Below are 26,726 nucleotides of genomic sequence, written 5' to 3'. Positions count from 1 at the left end.
GGGACTCAGAGAGATAATTCTTACAACAGATAATTCTTTTCTGTTCAGCTTGAATGGAAATAAAGGTCAGATTTGGCATGTGCTTAAGGTGGTGCTTCTTCACTTTATGGGAAGAATTAGTACTCTCACTACAAATCTAGTTTGAGGAAACGCTGTATTAATGTGAACTATTACTGCAGTTAGTTTTTACAGATAAAACATACATTAACGATAATTGTTCCTTGCTATAAGATGTTTTTGGAAAGGATTTATTTTGTTGGAGAAATATGATTTAAACGTTTTATTGCATGTCAAAGATGTTTTATTAGCATCAAAGGAAAAAATCCCAATGTTAAAGAGTAATTTCAGCATTGTTCTTATGCAGAAACACATTTAAATGATAAAGTGTAGTAAAACCTGGTTAATTCTTAGTGGGAGTAAGAGTTTTAAAATGTCTTCTGGAAAGTTTGATAGTGTAGAAGTTGTTGTACCACTTCATAAGTAGACCTATTTCCTTTAAAGATAGAGGTAGGAGATTTATTGTAAATTTAAGAAGCACTGAAAAGTTTCCAAGGCCCTAATTAATCTATTTCCCTATTTTTCAACCAAGAATAACTTACATGTTCAAGAAAACATAATTTTGTCCTTGATTGTAAAACTGCTCCATAAACTATTGATGGTAATGATTTTAACATCATTTTAAGTGGATATTTAGACTGAACTGAGTTTGTTAATCATCTTCCTCCTCTGGTTTTAACATTTATGTAAAAACCAATGAGTGATTTAGTATTGAAAGCTGAGCTGTGAATAAAGAATTCCACTTTGTATTCTTAGTCATGGCCCAGTGCATGCAAGGTTGGATGCTTTTCTAATTTCCAAACCTCTCCATTGGTTCTCTAGGTACTTATTGATTCCTTCTCTAAGAAAGATTATACTTAGGGAGTACAAAAACCTGCTCTTCAAAGGGAAGGCTAAATTTTCAGGGCAGGAAGCACATGAGGTAATAGCCAAGTATTTTCATTTATGTATACCAGTATGAATGCTCACAACATTAGTTACCAAATTACCAAACCTTTATTAATTACCTTCCCCAAATCCCGATAAACAAAATTCTAAAATGTATGGCTGCTGAAAGGGTAGTAAAGCTGCTAAAATTTCCGTAGCCATCATCATAAACATCTGAATAGCTTTTTTTAAAAAAATCCTTAACCTAGGATCTGTTGATTGATTTTAGAGACAGAGGAAGGGAGAGAGAAAAACATCTATGTGAAAGAGAAACATCAATTAGTTGCCTCCTGTACATGAGTGGAGAACAAACCCACAACCTTTTGGTGTATGGGATGACACACCAACCAACCAAGCCACTCGGCCAGGGCTGAATAGTTTCTCTCCTCAAGAATTTTATAATGAAAGAAGGAATTGTGGTAGACAATCATGTGCAAATAAAAGCAATTTCAAATGAATAAAGTTGAACATACATTTCACAGGTTGAGATTCCTGGGAAGCAGACTCTGAGACAGAATTTATCACACACGATGTTTATTAGGGTGTGCCCTTGAGATCAACATCTGTGCAAGGGAGGTAAAGGAAGCATGAGTGAGCAGAGGGAGAAACAAAGCTGTGATACAGGCCCAACGAGCGCTTCTGCTAACTTTCCATAAAGTTCTAGAGTTCTAGATCTGAGATGTCCATTCAGAGCTGTTCTGAGGTGGGAGGAGGGAGTGTGGTTTTCATACCCTCCTGTCAACCACTCATGAAATGTAGCTTGTCCTGTAAAGGTATGAGACCTTGGGTGTATCAGCTCCCTGCAGCTGAGGCAGTGCCCAAAGAAGGGTGAGAGCTGAAGGACATCTTTCAGCAACATGCCCAGCATCTGTGGAATAAGTCCTTTATTTATAAATGGGAATCTCGGTGGCACATCGCAGTGTCCACCACAATTACCTACTGAGAATTTATAAAAACCAACTCATAATCAAAGCTAAGAATTCAGGAAAATGAGAAACATGAGGGAAAAGGTGAAAATAATTATGGTGTTTGGACAGACAAGACTTCTATGTGGAGGGTGTAGAGGTTGAAGCTGGGCTGGAGTTTTGACAAAGGAGCTGACATGTTCCTTTGAAGACACCAAGGAGGTGACAAAGGGCATGGTGCTCAAAGGTAAAAGGCTGTGGTGACAGAAAAGGACAAGGCATGTGCAGGGATGTCAGTATGATAGGCTTTCCTACAACAAGATGTTGGGAAAAATTAAAACAGACAGAAGCAGGGGATGTCAGTGGGGAGCCTTGATACTCTTAATCAGCTTTGACTTAAGAAACAAATAGTAAACATTGAAGGCTTCAGAGAAAACAATTCTTGTTATAATGTACAGAACAGATTGGAAGGAGAGGATGGAAGGAGAGGGGCCATCTGTGGGGTCTGGAATAGTGTGAGGGTTTTAGCTGCTCCTATAATGTCGTCTCACCTGGAGCTGAGGCTAGGGCATGCAAGTGAGGTACCTTATGGTGCAAAATTTGTATATGCAGGATTCTGACAGTGAGTGCCTCCTTAGATTTTGTGCCCTAGGCACCTCGCTTGCCTCACTCAAATCCTGACCCTTCTCTCACCAAACCATCCCAAACAAATGTATTTTTAGCAAAAACAGTGTGCTTGCTGTGTAAGTGCCATTTCCGAGCAAGTGCCCAGCACTCAGAACTCTTGTTGGTGAGTGCAAAAGAATGTGTGCATGTAGGCTGTTAGTATTTAGCTGGGATGGTCACAGAGGGTTTTTCTGAGTAGGAAATATTTGAGCTGAGACATGAAAGTGTTACCCACATGGAGTGGGTGTGGAAAAGCATTTCAGACAAAAGAGCATTTAAAAAAAAACAGCTTGTGGAAAGACTCAGACAAAAATGCATAAGGTTGTAGAATTATGTATATGATCCTCTTAAGCTATTAGAGGAATAAGAAGCAGTACAACCAAGAGCTAAAAAGCACACTACTCTGTTTGGCTTTATGACTAAAGAGGCCAAAACAATAAAAGAAAAAGGGACAATTGGTTATCTTTTTAAATGCCAAGGCACTATTAAGGTTTGATCAAGATGTAAATATATACTGCTGAACGCAGTTGTATTAGAAATGCGAGAGAGATAGAGGCAGGGGGAGCAGGATGATCTGATCCAAGTGCTTTTATTTGATGCTGAGCTTACAGGTGGATTGAGTCTGGACCCATTGCAGCCCTGGGGGAAGGCAGGAATGGGGTTTTTTAAAGAAAAAGTGCATGTTTTGTATGGGATTGAGGGAAGGGTTAGTCTCTTGTTCTGGGCAGTTGCCTCAGGGTTTCAGGATGTGAGTAGGGATGGGTAAGGTAAGGGACCAGGCTGTTCCCAGGTACAGGAAGGTCATTCTGACCAACAGTCATTATGGCTGGTATCAGATGTCTATTATTCTTGGTGGGAGAGAGTTTTGATTAAGCCATGGCCTACCAAGTGAGTCGGGATAACTGAGTAATGAGTAGCCCAGTGGGTTGGAAAACTGGCCTTACTGGGTCATGAGCAGTCTGGTAGGATGGGAAACTGGCCTTTCAGTTTGCACTACAACTTAAAGCATAAAAAGGGAAGAACAGTGGGAATATTGTTGAAAAGAATATAATCCTTATGTAAGAAAGCATATAGAATAAAGTTACCTAAATAACAGTTACATTCTTCCCCCTGCAGGGTTATGAGCCAGATCCCGGTGTAATCAAGTTGGCAGAACAGTATGCCAAGGAGGTATGTTCCTATATATAAAGTTATTATTGCCTTTATCTGTCCCATGTTTAATTGGCATGTTTGTGTATTCTAGAACAGTACCAAGCTGTCGCTGACAAATGATCCATTGGAAGCAGCTCGTGGAGGCAATGTATTAATTACAGACACTTGGATAAGCATGGGACAAGAAGAGGAAAAGAAAAAGCGTCTCCAGGCTTTCCAAGGTTACCAGATTACAATGAAGGTACAAAGTGATGCCTTTCTGAAGGTTCATTAAGTCCATTCATAAAGTCCAGAACCATCTAATCACTCATTCACTTTAGGAAGAGCAGACTGTCCTTTCATTCCCTATGAAGGACCCACTGACTATGTCCCCTAAGGAATTCTCTACCCCTGAAGATTAGCTATATCCTTTAGAAAGACACTTCTGTCCTGGTTGAAGGAATTTGAAACCCGGGCAGAAGAAAGAAGCTCACTTTTCTCTCTCACAGCAATGGAGGCTTCAAAATGCTTTACACTTTATATGTTTAGAGACATAAGGTTACTTCTGTCGCATGCAGTTTCTTATGATTTCTTCTCTAAGTAATGCCCCATAATTATGTTCTTCAGGCCAGTCCTTGACTGTTTTCTAAGGACACAAGTCCAGTTGAGTTTTGCTAACTTCCTCCAGGGCATTCCCAGGGGACTCCTATCTATTGTGATGCCTTTCATGAATATCTGAAGCAATGCTTAATGTTGAACATGAATTAGAATTGTCTGGAGGAGGTGTTAATATACAGCTGGAAGGACCCCACTCCCATAGGGATGCTGAATCAGTAGGTCAGGGGTGACACCCAAGATTTGCATTTCTACCAAGTTCCCAGGTGATGCAATGCCTCTGCTCAAGGGTCACACTTTGAGAACCACTGTCCTGGAGGAAAACCCTAAAAGTCAGGTGGACATTGGGATCTTGTCAGCAGAGTAACTAATCTGTTTTAGTAGAGAAAGGGATTAAGTAATTATAGTAGATATTTTATTGATAGAGTATTATATAAATATAAGTGGTCTCTCTCTCTCTCTCTCTCTCTCTCTCTCTCTCTCTCTCTCTCTCTATATATATATATATATATATATATCAATAGAATAAAGTTGGAAAAATAAAAAGTGAAAATGTCTTTCTCCCTCCCTTTAACAGTGACTATTCCCAGAGGCAGCCAGTGTTTATCAATCTGATGCATCTCTTTGCAGAACTTTTCTGTGTATTTACATATGCCTATACACACAACTATTGATTTATCATGCATGGTATATTACTCCAACTCACATTTTTCACTTATCCATTCACTTAGATATTTTTCATTCTTTTAAGTGGCTGCATAGAATTCCAAAGTATGAATGGACTATAACTCACTTAAAATGCTTCCTGTTAAAAAAATTAGGCTATTTCCTTTCTCTCTCTCTTTTTTTTTTTTGCATTTTTTCACATTTTTTTATCGTTATTCAAGAACAGTTGTCTCCATTTTCTCCCCACCACTTCCCCCACCGCAACCATCCCCAATTCCCACCCTTGATCCTACCCCGCTTTGGCTTTGTCCATGTGTCCTTTACAAACAATACTGCAATGAACATCCTTATACATATATCTATGTGAAAATCTTACTGGAGAATAGATCCCTAGATAAAGAATTTCTGGGCGAAATGGCATATACATTATAAAACATGGGAAATGCTGCTAAATTGACCATCTGAAAAGGATTGACAACTTAATACTCCCTCCAAACTTTTTCCATCCTTAGTTATTTACATTTTTAATTTAAAAAATTGGTATCTCGTGTTTTTTAAAATTTGCATTTCACTGATTACTAATGAAGTTAAACATCTTTTTGTGTTTATTGGCCGCTTCCATGTCTTTTTCTATAAGTCACTATCATATCCTCTGCCCATTTTCTACTTTTTGCTTTTTATTCTTGGTTATAGGAGTTATTTATAAATTATAGCTAATCCCTTGTCATATATGTGGCAAATATTTTCGTGGAGATATTTTTTCTTTTTTTAAATTGAGTTTATTGGGCTGACATTGCTTAATAAAATTATATAGGTTTCAGGGGTACAATTCTATAATACGTCATCTTTATATTGTGTTGTGTGTTCACCACCCCAAGTCAAGTCTCCTTCTATCACCACTTATTCCCCCTTTACCCTCTCCTACCTCCCCCCATCCTTCCCTTCCTTTTGGTAATCAACATACTGTTGTCTATTAGGGTTTTTTTCTTAATTCCTTCACCTTTTTCACCCAGCTCCCCCACTATGACAGCTGTCAATATGTTCTCTGTATCCATGGAGAATTTTAAAATTCTCTGTGGTTTACCCCATACTTACCTTGACAAACGTAGACGTTTTTCTGTTGCTGGAACTGTAGGCATGAAGAGCATTAATCTCACTGATGTATGACAGGTTCAAATGTTATTCTTTTCCCTTGTCACTTTCCCAGTATTTAGAAGCTCAGAAGGTTCTGAACCTAGACCTAGAGTGGGAGGTAAAACAAATTTTAAATGCAAAGGCAGTAATTTTGAGGTAAGAAATTATGATGAAATGTAGTTTTGAATCTGTAACTGAACAATGGAAATGGATGGAAAATGTAATTTTCAGGAATTAACTGTTGGAAAATATTAAAACTATTAGAACATTTGCATTAAGAATGAAACATATACTACAATGCCCCTAACCCTGTTTAATGCACTCTTATCTCAGTGCTCTTCTACAAAATTGTTTTAACTGGTGATAAAGTATGCTTTAAGTGCTAAAAAGAATAATTTGGAGATAAGCTCAAAATACAACACAATCACATAAAAGGAACTTCTAAAATATATTGGGGTATAATCAGTGACTTTTGCTATCATCCACATACGATACTAGTAGAGTTCTTTACTGGAATGTCCACTATCCCCCTAGACATAGTACCAGAAACCTGAGTTAGTGGTTTAATTGAGAGTGATGATCTCCCAAATACAAAAATGACAATAAATTCCAAGAGTTGAAAGTACCATATACATTTCCCCTGCGTGCCTTGAGCTTATACCCTTCTTTATCTCTTTGCATGCTCCTTCATCTCTCACTTTGCAATGATCTCTGACTCCAGGCCATATGTGTTATTAAATATTAAAGAAGACAAATGTGATAGCCACGTATAATAGTTCAAACACAGTCTTATTCCCATCTCTTCCTTAGACTGCTAAAGTTGCTGCCTCTGACTGGACATTTTTACACTGCTTGCCCAGAAAACCAGAAGAAGTGGATGATGAAGTGTTTTATTCTCCACGATCACTAGTATTCCCAGAGGCTGAAAACAGAAAGTGGACAATCATGGTAAGCAAGAAATAGGGAATGGAGAATAAGGAGTTCTCTCTGTGGCCCTAGGTAGGTCATTCATGCCTTTTGGCAAACCATTAGCAACTGAGATTATCCACCTACTTTACTTGCTTATATGGCATCTGTTTTCTTTCCAGAAAGCTCATAACCGATTATTATTGCTTATTATCACTTACAGTGTATTTTAATTGAGTAAAATTAACCCCACTCCAAAATTATCTATTTTAATTGAAATTCTTACTCCTCTAGGTCAGTCTGAGCACCAGCCACCATTGCCTGCCAACAGTTACAAGTTGTATAATTCCTATTTTACAGGCCCTTATCCAGTGCCTGCTACAAAATAAGCATTTAAAGTAATCTTATTTCCTTCTTCCTCTCTTTCTTGCCTTCATAACTTGCTTAGATAATTGTTTCTCTACTTGACTTTGGCCACACAGACACAGTTGCTTTCAGATATGGAACATTTCCAGAATTGCAGCAAAACTAACAAAAATTATTGGTCCCTTTAACATAATGCTACTAATTTCATCTTCTTCACTGCTATTCTGGGAAATATTAATCTCAAGTCTCTGCATTACAATATCCCAAATGTCACCTTCTTTTCTGTAAAACTGAATATTTAAGTGTAATAATTTAGTAGCATCATTTTTTGTTTTCAGCTTTTAGTAATTTAACTGATCTCAATTACTATATTAGCCAGGTTTTACTGGCAAACGATAGAATCTACTCTAGGTAGATAAATGGAAAGAAATTTATTGAAAGACATTAAGCAGCTCTCAGAATATCTGGGGAAAGAGGGTATAGTGAATCATTCTTGGATACCACACATTCAGAAACAACACAGGCAGGAAAATTGCCCAACAAAACTGTGGTACTTTTATAGCCAAAACACCACTGACACAACAATACATAAGGTGGTAACTAAGGCCTTTCAAACTAAATGCTAGATACTGCATTATAGCTGCCCCAGCTAAACTAGATACCTCTGTCTGCACATGCACTATAAGATCCAGTCTCCCAGAGAAAGGCTTCCACTGCATTTAATTCACTTATGGCTCCAAGTCTTGAGTAGATGGTACTAAGTGTCATGTCTGTGTCCTACCTGCTAGGTAGTCTGGGAAATGTGGTTTATAGCTTTCAGTCTCCAGAGTAGTGAAAAACAATGTGGCAAGCACTATTATTAATTATCTATTCTATAAGTGAGGGTTGATGAAATTACTGTGAACATTAAAATGATACATATAAAACAGTATGACACCTAATAAACTATAAATACTGTTATTATAATTATCACCATTGTCATCTTCATTGTTGATCAAATACAGTGGCCAGCAGAAATTCAAGCTCCACTATGGCTGTTTGGAAGCCAATAATGACTCCCTTTGCAATGGAAAGTTGTGTATCAGGCCTAAACTTGTCATATTTAATAAGAAGGATGGTTTGGTTTTTTTTATTGTACCTGCCAGCTTGCCACTTCAGGATGCTAATTGTGACTAGCTGGCAATCACCACGTCACATAGATCAGTGCTTCTGAAACGTTAATGTCCATTTGAATCACCTAAAGATCTTGTTAAAGTGCAAGTTTGGATTCAGTGGGTCTGAGATGGGGGCCAAAGTTTAACATTTCTAACAAGACCCAGGTAATGCAGATACTGCTCTCCTGTGGACCACATCTGAGGAACAAAGATGTAGATGATGAAAAAGAAACTGTGTGGGCAAACAACAGAATATAAAAGATAGAATCACCATAAACCAGACAAGCAGACAACAGCAAGCATCCACAGACAATATCTTTAAGAAATGAAGAAAGAAAAATGATGCTTTGATTACTGTTCAGGTGATATGCCTACTTAGAAAAGGCTTGAAAAAAAAAAAGTGAACTGTCCAACCATATACTTCAGGAAGCAACATAGCAAAAAAATACTTTCCTCAAGCTCCAGGCTTTATCAGAATCTGATTGGAGTTACAAAAATAAATCAACCTAAATCTGTTAAAATAGTTCCTCATAGAAATTCGCGGCCAGGGAGAATGCCGGCCTGCTGGAGCAGCACCGGCAGCACCTAGCCATGTGCGCCCACCTCCCTGACCCTGGCCCCGGTCCTCAGCCTCTTGGCACCAGCCCAGAGGTCTGCGGGCTCCGTGACAAAGAACTTGCAAGGTGGGAGCAGTGAATACCAGTACACCTGCTGGAAGAGGAAACCCACCAACAAAGGAACAACCAACAGATAACAACGGAAGAAGGTGAAGAAGGGAGAGAAAGCCACACTAACCTGAATCCAGGACTGATCTGGAAATACAACTAAATAGTGGAGAAATTGCTCAGAACAAAAAACTCAACAAGAGCAAGAGCGAAGCCTCAAAAATTTGTACACACAGAAGAATCAGCTTCAACAGAAACTGTCCACATCTGCACAACAGAATACAAGACGTGGTGGACGGAATGATCCTGCATTAACCAGATCGAGGGAAGGACCCATCAGAGAAGGACCCAACAACAAACAAACACCAAAGACATACAGACAGCCAACATAAACGACAGCCCAAGACCAGTGAGTTCAGGAGGTTAAGGAGACGGTGCCATGATTCCCACGGGCATTCTACCATAAAAGTTCATACCATAAACCCAGGGAGTCAGAACAGATCAATTTCAGAAGCAGAGACTAACAAGAAGAGTCTTACAAACAATGGGAAGGCAAAGAAACAATCCCCAAATGAAAGGAAAGGGGGAAGCCTCAGAAAGAATGCTAAATGAAATAGAGGTAAGTCAACTATCAGATATTGAGTTCAAAGCAATGGTTATCAGGAACCTCACTGAGCTCACAGAGAACTACCAGAAACTACAGGGAAACTACAATGAACTCATAGCAAACTGTATCAACATGAAAAAGGAAATAGAAACTATCAACAAGGGCAAAGAGGAAATGAAGAATACAATTTCTGAATTGAAGAACACAGTAGAAGGAATGAAAAGCAGACTTGATGAAGCAGAGGATCGCATCAGGGAGCTGGAGGAAAAAGTAGAAAAAAACACCCAGAAAGAGCAAGAAAAGGAAAAGAGGCCCAGAAAGAATGAAGAGGGATTAAGGGAAATGCAGGACAACATGAAATGTAATAATATCCACATAATAGGGATACCAGAAGGAGAAGAAGAAGAGCAAGGGATAGAAAACCTGTTTGAAAAAGTAATGATGGAAAATTTCCCTAATCTCAGGAGAGAAAAAGTCACCCAAATCCAGGAATCACAGAGAGTCCCAAGCAACAGGAACCCAAAGAGGCCCACTGCAAGACACATCATAATTAAAATGGCAAAATTCCAAGACAAAGAGAGGATCTTAAAGACAGCAAGGGAGAAACAGGAAGTAACATACAAGGAAGCCCCAATAAGGTTAGCAGCTGACTTCTCAATGGAAACGCTCCAAGCCAGAAGAGAATGGTAAAAAATATTCCAAGTAAGGAGAACCAGAAGCCTGCAACCAAGGCTACTTTACCCAGCAAGGCTCTCAATCAAGATAGAAGTCCAAATAATGAGCTTCCCAGACAAAAGAAGTCTAAAAGAATACAGCTCCACCAAACCAGCTCTGCAAGAGATGCTAAAGGGACTGCTTTAAGGAAAGGAAGGAAAAGAGAAAGACAGAGGAACACAAGTAGGAATAAAGGCAATGAATAACTTCCTATCGATAATAACCTTCAATGTAAATGGATTAAATGCTCCAATCAAAAGACATAGAATAGCTGAATGGATAAGAAAACATGACCCACACATATGCTGCCTACAAGAGACCCACCTCAGGACAGAAGACCTACACAGACTGAAAGTGAAGGGCTGGAAACAAATTTTCCAAGCAAACGGACAGGAAAAAAAAAGCTGGGGTAGCAATACCCATAGCAGACAAAATAGACTGCAAAAGAAGGGCCATAAGAGAGACGCAGAAGGTCACTTCATAATACTGAAAGGAAGAATCCACCAAGAAGACATAAACATTGTAAATATATATGCACCCAACATAGGAGCACCCAAATACATAAAGAAAATCTTGGAGGACTTCAAGAAAGATATTGACAGCAACACAATCATAGTAGGGGATTTTAACACCCCACTATCAAAAATGGACAGGTCTTCCAAACAAAATACCAAGAAGGATATTGTGTCACTTAACAATACCCTAGATGAAATGGACTTAACTGATATATAGAGAGCTTTTCTTCCCAAAAAAGCAAAATATATATTCTTTTCAAGTGTACATGGAACTTTTTCAAAGATAGACCACATGAAAGGACACAAAGCAAGCCTAAACAAATTCAAGAAAATTGAAATCATATCAAGCATTTTCTCTGGCCACAAGGGACTGAAACTAGAAACCAACCCCAAAGGAAAAAACCCAAAACACTCAAAATCATGGAGATTGAATAGCATGCTATTAAACAATGAATGGGTCAAGAACGAGATTAGGGAAGAAATCAAAAACTTCCTGGAAACAAATGAAAATGAACTCATAACAACCCCAAACCTATGGGACACAGCAAAGGCAGTCCTGAGAGGGAAGTTCATAGCAATACAGGCCTACCTTAAAAAGATAGAAACATATCAAACAAACAACCTAACCCTACGCCTACAAGAACTCGAGGAACAACATCAAAGAGAGCCCAGAGCAAGTAGAAGGAAGGAAATAACCAAGATCAGAGCAGAGTTAAATGACATAGAGACTAAAAGCACAATTGTAAGGATCAATGAATCCAGGAGCTGGTTCTTCGAAAACATAAACAAAATCGACATGACTTTAAGCAGGCTCATCAAGAAGAAAAGAGAGAGGATCCAAATAAACACAATTAGAAATGAAAGAGGAGAGATTACAACTGATACCACAGAAATACAAAGGATTGTAAGAAATTACTACGAAGAACTGTATGCCAAGAAATTTGAAAACCTAGGTGAAATGGACACATTTCTAGAAAAATATAATCTTCCAAAACTGAATGAAGAAGAAGCAGAAAACCTGAACAGACCAATAACAGCAGACAAAATTGAAGCAGTCATCAAAAAACTCCCAACACACAAAAGCCCTGGACCAGACGGTTTCACAGGAGAATTCTACAAAGCATTTAAGGAAGAGCTAACCCCTATCCTTCACAGACTATTCGAAAAAAACCAAACTGATGGAAGACTCCCAAACTCTTTTTATGATGTCAGCATCATCCTCATCCCAAAACCAGATAAAGACACAACGAAGAAAGAAAACTTCAGGCCAATATCGCTGATGAACATAGATGCTAAAATTGTCAACAAAATATTGGCAAACCACATCCAGCAATACATTAAAAAGATCATACACCATGACCAAGTGGGATTCATCCCAGGGATGCAAGCATGGTACAATATTCGCAAATCAATTAACATAATACATCACATCAACAACAGCAAAGACAAAAATCACATGATCATATCAATAGATGTGGAAAGAGCATTTGATAAAGTATATCACCCACTTATGATAAGAACACTCAGCAAAGTGGGAATAGAGGGAGCATTCCTTAACATAATAAAGGCCATATATGAGAGACCTACAGCCAACATCATACTCAATGGACAAACACTTAGAGCTTTCCCACTAAGATCAGGAACAAGACAAGGATGCCCTCTCTCACCACTCCCATTCAACATAGTATTGGAAGTCCTAGCCACAGCAATCAGACAAGAAAAAGAAATAAAAGGCATCCAAATTGGAAAGGAGGAAATGGAACTGTCACGGTTTACAGATGACATGATAGTGTACTTGGAAAATCCTATAGACTCCACCAAAAAACTACTTGACCTAATAAATGAATTTGGCAAAACAGCTGGATACAAAGTCAATACTCAGAAATCAAGGGCATTCCTGTACACCAACAATGAAATAGCAGAAACAGAAATCTGAAAAATCCTATTTGATAGAGCAATAAGAAAAATAAAGTACCTAGGAATAAACCTAACCAAGGAGGTAAAAGACCTGTACTCGGAAAACTACACGACATTGAAGAAAGAAATTAAGGAAGATACAAACAAATGGAAGCATGTACCATGCTCATGGATTGGAAGAATTAACATCATCAAAATGGCCATACTACCCAAAGCAATTTATAGATTCAATGCAATCCCTATTAAAGTACCCATGACATATTTTACAGATATAGAACAAACATTTCAGAAATTCATATGGAACCATAAATGACCCTGAATAGCTGCAGCAATTTTGAGAAAGAAGAACAAAGCAGGAGGGATCACAATACCCGATATCAAGCTGTATTACAAGGCCACTGTCATCAGAACAGCCTGGTACTGGCATAAAAACATGCACATGGAACAATGGAACAGAACAGAGAGCCCAGAAATAAACCCAAGTCTTTACGGTCAATTAATATTTGACAAAGTAGGCAGGAGCATAAAATGGAGCAAAAATAGCCTCTTCAACAAATGGTGTTGGAGATCTGGACAGCTACGTGCAAAAAAATGAAACTTGATCACCAACTTACGCCATACACAAAAATAAATTCAAGATGGAGAAAAGATTTAAATGTAAGTCATAACACCATAAAAGTCCTAGAGGCAAACATTGGCAGGAAGATCTTAGCCATTCCACACAGCAACATCCTCACAGACACGTCCCCTAAAGCAAGGGACATAAAGGAAAGAATAAGTAAATGGGACCTCATCAAAATAAAAAGCTTCTGCATGACTAAAGAAAACAGCATTAAAATAAAAAGAGAACCAACAGTATGGGAAAATATATTTGCCAATGGTACCCCAGAGCAGGGCCTGATCTCCAAAGTATATAATGAACTCAGATGACTCCATTCCAGGAAGAAAAACAACCCAAGTAAAAAATGGACAAAGGACTTGAACAGACACTTCTCCAAGGAAGACATACAGAGGGCCCAGAGACATATGAAAAGATGCTCAGCATCACTAGCCATCAGAGAGATGCAAATTAAAACCACAATGAGGTACCATCTCACACCAGTCAGAGTGGCCAACATAAACAAATCCACAAACAAATGTTGGAGAGGATGTGGAGAAAGGGGAACCCTAGTACATTGTTGGTGGGAATGCAGACTGGTGAGGCCACTATGGAAAACAGTATGGAATTTCCTCAGAAAAGTAAAAATGGAACTGCCCTTTAACCCAGCAATTCTTCTGCTGGGATTATACCCTAAGAACCCTGAAACACCAATCCAAAAGAACCTATGCACCCCAATGTTCATAGCAGCACAATTTACAATAGTCAAGTACCTGAAGTAACCTAAGTGCCCGTCAGCAATTGAGTGGATCCAAAAGCCATGGTGTATTTACACAATGGATTTCTACACAGCAGAGAGAAAGAAGGAGCTTCTACCCTTTGCAACAGCATGGATGGAACTGGAGAGCATTATGCTAAGTGAAATAAGCCAGGTGGTGAGGGACAAATGCCATATGATCTCACCTTTAACTGGAACATAATCAACAAAAGAAAAAAGCAAACGAAATATAACCAGAGACATTGCAATTAAGAACAATCTAACAATAGCCAGAGGGGAGTGGGGAGGGGACAGTGGGTAGATGGGTTTACAGGAACTACTATAAAGGACACATGGACAAAATGAAGGGGGAGGATGGAGGCAGGGGAGGGAGGTGGGTTCGGTTGGGGTGGGTGGAGGGATGGAGAGAAAATGCAGAGAACTGTAGTTGAAGAACAATAAACATTAAAAAAATTCGGGGGGACAGTGGGGAAACTAAAAGAAAGCTTTCTAAAATACCAGTTATGGAGAACCTCTGTACTTCCTCAAGTTTTATGAGATTATTTAACAACATCATTGAATTTATCTTAAAAATTAAATACATAATATATTCACATGGTTGAAATGTTTTAAGAATATCAGTATATAAATATATGTGTATACATACGTACATACATACATATATACACACAATGAAATCTTCTGCCTACCCATTTTCCATCTTTGTATGTTCTAAAACTATTTCTCCATTCCCCCAAATTCCTGAAGTACCCACTGTTATTAGGGGAAATTATATTTTAAGCAAGAAGCATAGCTATGTTAAAATAAGGGTGAGAGTCTAAAATACAAATGATATTTAAGTGGGAGTGTGAGGACTTGAATTCTATAACTTCCTTTAATACTAGTCAGCTGTGTCATCTTAGATAACTATTACCTCTCTAGGTTCCAATTTCCTCATATTCAAAATGAGGGGATCAAGCTATATAGATGGGAAATGATTTTTAAACTTAGGTCCTCAATACCATCAGTAGGCTACTTGGAGTACTATATTCAGAAGGTTCTAAGCTTGCTTGAGGTTTTGTAAATAAAGAGTGGCATAGCTGATTAGTGATACCTGACATACATTCTGGAAAGGAAGTGATGACACACATGCTGCACTCTGTGTTTCTAAGCTACATAATTTGGACATTCCAATGAGTTAAGCTCTCTTCAGTAATCATATGCTGAACATCCACTCTGTGCCAGATTCTCTGCCAGGCATTGGAGATTTAAAAATAAATATTGGGTCCCTGCAGCCTGTACAGATCATAAAAGTTCATACGGTTCATAGTATTTTCAAGTGGGATGAGAGTTTAGAGACTGTAGAGTCTAAATTCTTATTTTATAGACAAACAAATTATTCTTAGACAGCTTATTTAGAATGGCATTTAGGCTCAGCACTTCTTTGTTACACTTTTCTGAGTTATTGTAAAGGCACAATACTTATTTTTCTCTAGAATTTTCTTATTTGATACAGTAGATACTAGGTGTGTGTGGCTATTTAGATTTAAAATTGTACTAGTTAAAATATAATAAAATTTAAGATTCAATTCTTCACGCATACTAACCATATTTCCAGTATATTTTGTTGATTACACTATTACATATGTCTATTTTTTCTTCCCTTTCTCCCCCTCCATCTTGCAAGCCCCTTCCCTCCAGCATTCTCCCACACTCAGTTCATGTCCATGGGTTGTACAACGAAGTTCTTTGCCTTCTCCATTTCCTATACTATTCTCAACACCCCCTGTCTATTTTGCACCTACTATTTATGCTTCTTATTCCCTGTACCTTTTCCCCCATTTTACCCCCTACCTCCCCACTGATAACCTTCCATATGATCTCCATTTCTGTGAATCTGTTCCTGTTCTAGTTGTTTGCTTAGTTCATTTTTGTTTTGTTTTTTTACGTTTGCTTGTTGATAGTTGTAAGTTTGTTGTCATTTTATTGTTCATAGTTTTGATCTTCTTTTCCTTAGATAAGTCCCTTTAACATTTCATATAAAGGGCTTTGTAATGATGAACTCCATTAACTTTACCTTATCTGGGAAGCACTTTTCTGCCCTTCCATTCTAAATGATAGCTTTGCTGGATACAGTAATCTTAGATGTAGGTCCTTGCCTTTCATGACTTGGAATACTTCTTTCAAACCCCTTCTTGCCTGTAAGGTTTCTTTTGAGAAATCAGCTGATAGTCTTACGGGAACTCCTTTGTAGGTAACTGTCCTTTTCTCTTGCTGCTTCTAAGATTCTCTCCTTATTCTTAATCTTGGGTAATGTAATTATGATGTGTCTTGGTGTTTGCTTCCCTGGATCCAACTTCTTTGGGACTCTCTGAGCTTCCTGGACTTCCTGGAAGACTATTTCCTTTGCCAGATTGGGGAAGTTCTCCATTATTTTTTCAAATAAGTTTTCAATTTCTTGCTCTTCCTCTTCTCCTTCTGGCACACCTATGATTCAGATGTTGGAATGTTTAAAGTTGTCCCAGAGTTTCCTAAACCTCTCCTCAGTTGTTTGAATTCTTGTTTCTTCATTCTGTTCTGACTGAATGAATGTTTATTTCTCTCTTCTGTTCCAAATATTTCATTTGAGTCCCAGTTTCCTTCCCTTCACTATTGGTTCCCTGTATATTTTCCTTTATTTCACTTTTAATAGCCTTCACTTCTTCCTCTATTTTGGAACCATACTTAATCATTTCTGTGAGCATCCTGATTACCCGTGTTTTGAAGTCTGCATTTAATAGGTTGGCTATCTTCTCAGTGCTTAGTTTCTTTTTCTGGAGTTTTGATCTGTTCTTTCATGTAGGCCATATTTCTTTATCTCAGCACACCTGTTACATTGTAAGGGGTGGAACTTTAGGTATTCTCCAGGGCAGGGCAATCCACTTTACTGTATTTTTGTGCTGTGTGGGGAAGGGGTCAGAGAGGGAGCAATGCTGCTTGCTTGGCTCTTACCCCACTTTCAATCACTTCCCTCACTTCCCACAAGAGGATTGTGCCCTTTCAGGTGCTGATTCCCAGGTGGGTGGGCTTGTGTATATTCTAGCATCCTGTGGGTCCCTCCAACATACTCTCCTGTGTGACTGGGAGTTTCTCCTGCTGCCACAACCTCCATAGGTTTTTACAGCCAGAGTTTTTGAGGCTTTAGTTGCATAGTCTGTCTCAATCCCCAGTTGTTCCCCCTGGCTTATCAGTACCCAAATGTGGGACTGCCCCATCCACCAGCCACAGACTCACCCACCCCAGTCTGTCAGTCACTGCCATGTTGCACATCTCTGCCCCTCCTATCAGTCTAGATAAATGTTTCTTTAACTCTTTGGTTGTTGGACCGCCATACAGTTTGATTTTCTGGTAGTTCTGGTTGTTTTTTTGTTTTTAAATTGGTTGTTATCCTTCTTTTGGTTGTGCAAGGAAGTAAATATCTACCTATGCCTCCATCTTGGCCAGAAGCTCCTAACCACATTTTAAGGGCTCAATAGCCACATTTGGCTGGTGGCTACACTATTTGTAGTTGCTAGCACAGACATAGAACATTTCCATCATTGCAGAAAGTTCTATTGAACAGCACTACAGTCTAGAGAATGATTTTCACATAGTTCATCTAATACCAGGTTGGAAGGAGGAAAGAAAGATAGAGCCTACCTTCAAGTTCTGAGATGCCCATAATGATTGGTATATACTAAGTTATATAACTAAATAGGGTGAAGTACTTGTTCTAAAAGCATATAACTTTTAAAAAGTAAAAGTGTACTCTTTCAGCACTCAATAGCTTTTTAAGGCCTCCATGCTGGGTGATTTCCAGCAGTGTTTTTCAGAACACTCTAGTAATCACATCATTCTCTCCATAATGCAGAGGCCTTTAAAAAAAAAATACACCCTCTCCTTCACCAAAAGCTTGCTTTTGTATTTTTCAATAATTAGTAAGGCTGTATGACTCACAAAATCAGGAGGGTTTCTTCTTCTGCCTACAAATTTTACTGTGGAGCTAAAGTAACTTAAAGGGACCTTGCAAACAGCTGACACTTCAAAGCATTGCTATCAGCTCATGCTCAGACACACATCACCAATGCAAATATAATTCACAGTGTTTTATACTCACTAACTAGTCTCCATATTAGGAGTCAGATAAAACAGAGGACACCCACTTAAAATGAAATTTCAGATAAACAAATAATTGTTTAGTATAGCTAATGTCCCATGCAATATTTGGAACATACTATAGTTGGTTTTTTTTTTTTTTTTTTTTTTTATTGTTATGCGATTACAGTTGTATGCCTTTTCTCCCCATCCCTCTACCCCACCCCAGGTGAACCCACCTCCCTCCCCCCTCTCCACCCTCCCCCTTGGTTTTGTCCATGTGTCCTTTATAGTAGTTCCTGTAATACCCTCTTCCCACTATCCCCGCCCCCACCCCCCACCCCCGCCCTGGCTATTGTTAGATTGTTCTTAACTTCAATGTCTCTGGTTATATTTTGTTTGCTTTTTTCTTCTATTGCTTAGGAACATACTTATAGTTAAAAAAAATTGTTGGTTTTCCAAAATGCCAATTTAACTGTCTGTGTACATTTATTTATTTATAGTTAAATCTGTAAACTCTACTTCAAGTTGACTTCCTAAGATTTTACTTTTGAAAATAAATTTGATATAAGTAATGGCAATTAAGAACAAAACCAAGCCTTAAATGTGGTCCCAGGAACTTATAAAAAAGCTTAAAATGTTTTACCTGGAAGATGTTTTCATCCCAGAGTTTGGCCTTTCTACTTTCTTCTTGTCATTCAGATCTTAACTTGAATGTCATTCCTTTAATGAAGTATTCCCTGGCCAACCACTCTTAAGTGGTTCCCCAGGCTCCTTTATACCATTTTTTATTTTATTTTCTAATGACATTTAGAAAATAAAACATTATTTGACATTAATGATATTTTGTTTGTTGCCCCCCACACACACACTCCGTATAATGAAAAATGCATCAAAGCATTGATTTTGGCTGTAATGTTCTTTGTTATACCTAGAATGGTGCCTGACAAATACCCTGAATATGTGTTCAATACATTTGTATAGCCTGAAGGCAATATAGGGTACCTGTTATAGAACATAGGCTTTGGAAATCAGGTTAAAATCCTGGCTCTCTTTGTAATCTTGATCAAGTACTGTAATTTCTCAAAGCCCACTTTATTCATATAAAAATGGGGATAAAAAATAGAAACAACTTCATAAGATTGCAAGGATTAAATGAGATGAGTCATTTGAGCAAAGTGATCAAGGTCTAGGGACAGGGAGGTACAGAGTCATGCTTTACTACCACCACTCAGGAAAATACCCGTGCCTCAGTTTCCTCATCTGTATTGTATGTCCCTTATCACCTCACAAGGTATGAAAGGATATTAAATGTTAGGGTACATAGAAAGCACTCAGCACAAGGCCCAGCACATGATGACTGCTCAATAAATACGCTCAATGAACACCTTTTAAACTTAAGACCTGCATTTCTGATATAGGCTAGGGACACATATGGAGATTGGTGGAAAGGAAAGCAAGTACCTGAAAGGTAGTGAAACTACGTCTTAAGAGTGGATTCAGAAAAATCTAGGTCCCAACCCAGTTCTATATTATCTTTCGTTACCAGGACAGAGTTCATCTATAAATGATAATAGAATCTACCATAGAAGGTTGTTGCATTAAATGAGATAATGCATAAATATTTCTCTCTAGCTCACCACAGTACCTAGCATAGAGCTTGGCAAATATTTCTTAACTCACTAACACATGATAAGGCACTTAGTCTGGCACAGAACACTCAATAAACATTTGTGATCATTGTTTGATATCAATACTATTACCATTATAGTGGAGGTTGGGAAGAGTGAAAGTGAAAATTACTATTTGTGGCTGACAGCCTAATGGGAAGTTGTACTCTTGGCTATAAATATTTTCTCATGAGGAATTAGATTTAGATAGACATTATTTGTTATCTCAGATGATTTACTTGTATTATTTTACATCTAATTTAGCTTACAAATGACTAAACCACAGTATAAACATGAGGATGGGAGGGATTATATTTCTTTAAAACCAGCCAATACCTAGGTTTCACTTATGACTGGAAAATGTAATCATGGCTACCACCATGATATATCATTTCAATTAGTCCTGGAATGAGGCCTAAGTAAGTATAGTGTTTGTGCATATATTTGTGTCAGTCTGATTCCTCCTGATCTTCCTTTATTTAAGCAAAAATAAATGTTAGATTGAAACTGCCCCTTATCATTTCCTTGGGAAAACATATTTTACCAAAGGCCTTCAAAGCTGCAACCCACTTCCTCTTCCTTAGGTCCTAAAGCAGACTCTTGCTAATACCATTTCTTTTTTCTCTTTCTTTCTTGTGTCATCGTAGGCTGTCATGGTGTCCCTGTTGACAGATTATTCACCTCAGTTCCAGAAGCCAAAGTTTTAATGCTCTGATGCTTGTCAAGAGAGAAACAATGTTCTTCAGTAGCAGAATGAGTCAGTTTATGGGGAAAGGAGAAAAGAATCTAAGAGAAATAAAGAAATCCTGATACATGGTATAGGTGAACAATATGATATTGCTTTGCCGTCGTGAAACTTTCCTAAACTCCTTAATTTAAGTACCGATGCACTGTAATACATGCCTTGACTTGAAATTAACTAATTCACAATTTCTGAGTTTTGTCATCATATTAATAATCATATACATTTACTTCAACTAAACATAAAATACTGTGTTCATAATATGTAATGTATAAGCCATTAAATGTAACCTATGCCTTTTATCTTAATAAATTATCACCCAAACAAATATGTAAGTAAACATTTACCAGACAGGTCTGCTGCTAATAGATCTGTGGGCTGTGTTCATATTCCCAGGACCAACAAAGAAGCCAAATGAACCATCTTACTGATATATTGCAATTTTCAGGCAAATGAGGTAGACAGACATTTGCTTATGGAGGCAAATGATGAAGTTCTTAGAAAACAGCTATACCTCTGCCCCAACTCTAGAGTTTTTTCCAGTCATTTCTGGGAAGGAGGGTCCTTCTACAGCACATATCTCTTTTCTGTACTGAGTACTTAATGTTACAACACTAAGGAAACATTTGTGAACAGTGGTAAAACCATGGGTATCTAGCTAGCAGCGTAAGATCCGTTAGAGTGACATTTTCATAGGTTCAAATTCTTCAGCAGGAGCACTTAAATTTTTTCATGTTTGTGCTTATCATACATCTACTCACACCATGCACTAGATGTTTTTGTAAATCCACTACTTGTCATGTTGTAGCCCAATATTCCTCCAGGTTTTCTTGAAGATAATAAAATTTACACTACTAGATTAATATAATGTAATTAGAGCTAGTGTCTCTTGTGGGTGACTAAAATTTGAAGTGTTGAATTTTTATGATATAATTAGAAAATTTTTGGCTAAAATTTAAATAACATAATTGGAACTTAAAAAAGAATATGTTTTACAGGGGAAAATAGTGTATTTTACAGAGAACAAAAAAGTAATTACTTTTGCATTCTACCTCCCCCATTAGAAGAATGTTTTCAGGCTTGTTGGCTGATATTTTTCAGCAGATATCTATGACTTAAATAAGTAAGAGATAAATGACAAATTAGATTTGTAATGGAGATGCAATAAAACATTTTGTAGGGAAAAAAGGCTTATAATGTTACAGGGGAAAAATCATTTTTTCTAGTAAATATCAAAGGTGATTTTTGTGTCTGTGGTAATTTATAAGGAGCACTTAAGAAAGAAAGAATGGAGTTTAATGGACTGTCTGCCTTCAGCAGAGGGTATAGGAATGATTTAACCAGAAGGTATCATGTGGTCTGTTGAGCCTCTCCCTCAAAGTGCCTACATGTAAAGGACATAATCCTGAGTATCCTTCCACTTTCTAAATGGTCCCCTATGGTAATGAGCTGATGTTTTTACTACTTATTCTTTGAACCAAGTGGCAGTATAATCTCCATCCCTCAATAAAAAAAAAAAAAACTTATAATCATTTTCTTGCTAACATATAGTCACTTTACCTGAAAAAGTCCTAGAGCTTTCTTTTTCATGTATATGGAATTTAATATCTTTCTCAACTCAAATCTGTAGAAATATACTTCCTCTCTTAATTTTTCATCTTAGGAAGACATTATTTATATTATCAGGAATAAAGAAAACAGGGAAGGAAAAAGTAGGCTTAATTTTTCCCAAACTATTTTTTAATCTGTTTCTTTATACCCTTTCCTCCCTCATTCTCTTTCCTATGTAATTACTGCAATGACAAAGATTAACAAAAATTCCAGCAATGATGCTTGGGTCTCTGGTGTACACAATAGATCCTATCTATTTTATTACTGTAACTAGCAAAAGAGTTCTTTGCTTCCAGGCTTTTTCCACTGTAACACTGGAAGTAAAAACATCAAGTGATTACACTGCAATGATTTCAATGTCAGGGAAGAATCATCCCTTGTTTGTTTGCTTTTTTCAGTGATAGGTTTCCAAGAACTTTAGTAAAATAACTCAATGCAACACTAGAACTTCATTTAAAATGTCAGGGGCCCCTTGGTCCAATGCAAAAGTTCCAAGGTAAGTCTTCTCATGTGATAAAAACGACTGACAAATACTTATGGAGAGCGTATCCATAACACATTCTTTTTTGAGGGGAGCTTTTTGTCTTGGAAGCCCTCATCAATGTTTAGATTATGGAGATGGTTGAGGCATGTCTTGAGATATGGTACCACTTAGCAATTTTCTAGGACTGATGTCTTTTGACAAATACGAAAGGTCACATCAAAGAATTAAAAAACAGTCAAGTCACAATGATCAGACTCCCACAACCAGGAATACTATATATTAACATGCAAACCATACACTGGGCAAAGGTCTCAGGTGAAAAGTATGAGTAAGGGTTGAAACCTGGTCTGTACTTCAGTTACCAAGTCTTGAGCCCCCTTACAGTCCTTGCAGCCAGGAGGAAGGAGTGACTTTTTTATAAGTAGTCCACCCAGAGGGAACAATTTTCAGAACAAATTTCAATAGGTGCTTTGCTTTAAGTCATACGAAGGGCCAGTATCTGCTAGGGCTGGCCCTACTGTTAACAATTTCCATCAGGAATTTTTAAATGTCACCTTGTATTTGATTAAAATGAGACACATAGGGAAACTTCAGTGATGGTTTTGGTGTCTTGCTTCACTTTCTGCCAGAGTTTCATTAAGACTCCATAATGGAAATAAGAGTGTTTGTCCATCTTTATGTGGTAAATACATGACACGGATGATTGAAGCAGGAATTTGAGATCAACTTTGTAATTCTTTAGTATTTTAAATAAATTCATCCCTAATAATTGTCCATAAAATTTAATATCAATTATTGATGAAAGAATCTTGGTCAGATCATATGGAAGTGAACTCCCTGATATGGACTAAATCTTTGTAGTTTTAATAGTGTCTGACTTAGATTGATGACACCAGACTCAAGTTTCTTTTGTTTAATCCTCACCCAAGGATATTTTTTTAATTGACTTTACAGAGAAAGGAAGGGGTAGGGAGGGAGGGGGGGAGAGAGAGAGAGAGAGAGAGAGAGAGAGAGAGAGAGAGACACAGACCACTTGGTTGCCTCCTATATATGCCCTGACCAGGGATTGAACCTGCAACCTAGGTATGTTCCCTGACCAGGAATTGAACCTGCAACCTTTTGATGTACAGGACAATGCTCTTAACGAACCGAACCACTGAACCACCAGGCAGGGCCAGCCAGACTCAGTTTGTAATCAGTGTTTTTGTTTAACTCACTCCCAGAGGAAATGCAGGCACAACTGACTTAGGCAAATGAATTTTTAAACCAGAATAAGATTTAGAAAAAATCCAGACCACCTCTTCATTTTACAAAAGAAGAAAATAGGAAATAATAACAATATGTTTCTAGGATAGAAATTACTATATTACTGTATTATGCATCTATTCAACACCCTTCTGCAAACTATCTGGGGCCCTACAAATGTAATGTCATGATTTGATATACATCATAGGCTGAGTGAGGAATAGGAAATTACCTGAGGCAGGGATGGGTACAGATTTACAGGGATATGAACAGAGATCCAAAAAGAAATCCATGTAGTAGATGCTGGATGTGGTACCCTTTCCAGATCCCTTTTACCTGGATTCACCCATTCCCCTGGTGGCTGTCACAGTTAGCCGCTAATGGCTCATAGCCACCTCTTTTTCTAAAGAGCTACCCTCAGCCACAAGGAACCACTTAGCTCAAAAGACTCTCACCCTTATCCCACCACTGGAAGTCCAGTCAATGAATGATAGAGAGGTGTACCAAAACTTGCTCCCTTCCTTCTAGACCAACTTTGTGGTGAAATTCATGCACCAGAGCTCCCCATGGAATCAGGCTAAAGTTAATACCTGTTTGAGACCACATCCTTAGTTAGCTTTCCCACTGCTAACCTGCTTCCCTTCCTCCCCTTCTCCTAAGAGTGCTTCTTCGGTAAATTATTTGCACAAGAATCCCACATCAGGCTCTGTTCCAAGGGGATTTGATCTAAGATGATCCATAAAAAGATTTTTTAGAGGTCTGTACTACACTGCTTATGCTTTAGGCATCAAGGGCAGGATAGGGAAGTAAAAGGCCAAATGGTGACAAATGGTGAAAACTTGTGCTTAGCAAGCAAAAAACTTTTCTGGTTATCAGGATCAGCCATTCTTAAAAGGAAGTAGAACATTATACAAAGCAAATATTATTTTCCTGTCACATATTCAAATTCATAACAAGGAATTTATTAGCTGCATGGAATGAGACCAGTCTGCTTTCCCCAGAGAAGAGTAGATCCAAGTTAACTGACACAATATTCTTTGATTTATTTCTGTGATATTTAATATCTTTCAATTTGTCAATCCTAGCAGCTGTTTAGTTGATCTGCTCTTTGTGTTGGCTTCCTGGCTTCCCCCAAAGCTTCTTGCTCAGTAGTTCTGTATTGGGGCCTGAGAATCTGTGTTTCTAACAATTTCCAAGGGATGTTGATGCTACAGGTCCAGGGACCACACTTTGAGAATCATTGGCCTGAGACAATTCTAAAGACTTATTTGATGTGTTTTCATCCCGACATCCATAAAATACCATCGTAAAGCTATTGACACAACCCAGATCCTCCTAGTATTATTAATCTGTCTTTGGAGCCACTGCAGCCTGGATTTCATCCCTCCTCTGCTATATAACAGCTATCTAACCCTGTCCTTCTTATCTGCAAAATAGATATTATAATGTTCATCTCATAGCTTCTCTTCTGAACTTGGCAGAACACAGAAGCTGATACTTCAGTGAGGCCCATCTCTTTCTGTGAGATGGTTTGTAAATGAGCAACCTGGCTCTTTGCCAAACTGTATCCAGGAAGCCAGCAAGTCTGAAAATCTAATCAAGGTGACTACATTCTTTGCTTACCAAAGCATGGCAGGAGTGTACATTTATATGAAATAAATCAAAGGCATGTGGCAATTGTTGGACTTGGTTTGGGGTCTAGCAGATAAAAGGGATTAGGAAAAAAACTTCTCAGGGTTTATCCATCTTTGTTTGAAACTAGAACTGCTCAAAGGAAGAATTTTTTAAACTGTTCTTAAGGCAGCAGTTCTCAAACATTTTGGTCTCAGAACCACTTTACACACCCATAAGTTACGAAGATTTCACACAGCCTTTGTTTCTGTGAGATATATTTATCAGTATTTACCATATTAGAAATTAAACTGAGAAATTTTTAGGAACTCCTATTAATAGGAATATTTGCCTATTAATTCTAAAATGACAATAGTGAACCCATTATATATCAACATAAATAATATATTTTTATTAAAAATAAGTATATTTTTCCAAAACAAATAAAGTTAACAAATGCAGTGGATGACATTGTTTTATATTTTGGCACATCTTTGATGCCTGCCTTGGTAGAAGACAGCTGAATTCTCATATCTACTTCTGCATTCCATCTGGAGCACTGTGGTGGTTTGAAGTGTAGGAAAAATATCAAGCTTCACACAGATAAGCATTTGAAAAGGGAGATCTATTTTAATAGCCTTTTCAAATAATCATGGATATTCTTTGATGTTACATTGAAACTCTACAAGTGATAGCTCCTTAAACATTAGTTGCAGTGTGAAATCTGAAACCTCATCTCTGAACTTTTCTACAAAGTTAAACTTAATGTCTACCTTGTACTTTGAATAGATCATTTACCCATGTGTGATTCCATATTAGTTATTTGGAAAATGTTAGTCCACTGAATTATGTAGATATTCTAAATGATTTACATTATATAAAATTTATAAAAATCACATTTGTGCCCTGACTGACATGCTTAGTGGAGTGGGTGTTGTTCTATAGAGCAG

At 37.8% G+C, this 26,726-nt stretch overlaps 1 protein-coding gene across 2 annotated transcripts in view; it reads left to right on the top strand.

Moving 5' to 3' along the window:
- The window catches only part of OTC (ornithine transcarbamylase), a 93,864-nt gene extending 71,869 nt beyond the window's left edge, over positions 1–21,995 (top strand). For both annotated transcript variants that reach the window (XM_053917680.2, XM_024563674.4), the window contains exons 7-10: positions 3,672–3,725; positions 3,799–3,948; positions 6,912–7,049; positions 20,731–21,995. In XM_053917680.2, the coding sequence (XP_053773655.1) occupies positions 3,672–3,725; positions 3,799–3,948; positions 6,912–7,049; positions 20,731–20,790 (402 nt within the window). In that variant the 3' untranslated portion in view covers positions 20,791–21,995. The remainder of the gene's footprint in view (positions 1–3,671; positions 3,726–3,798; positions 3,949–6,911; positions 7,050–20,730) is intronic.
- Positions 21,996–26,726: the final 4,731 nt, after the last annotated feature.

The sequence above is a fragment of the Desmodus rotundus genome, chromosome X (assembly GCF_022682495.2).
Source record: "Desmodus rotundus isolate HL8 chromosome X, HLdesRot8A.1, whole genome shotgun sequence".
Taxonomy (NCBI): domain Eukaryota; kingdom Metazoa; phylum Chordata; class Mammalia; order Chiroptera; family Phyllostomidae; genus Desmodus; species Desmodus rotundus.
This window is presented reverse-complemented; position numbering and strand designations above follow the sequence as displayed.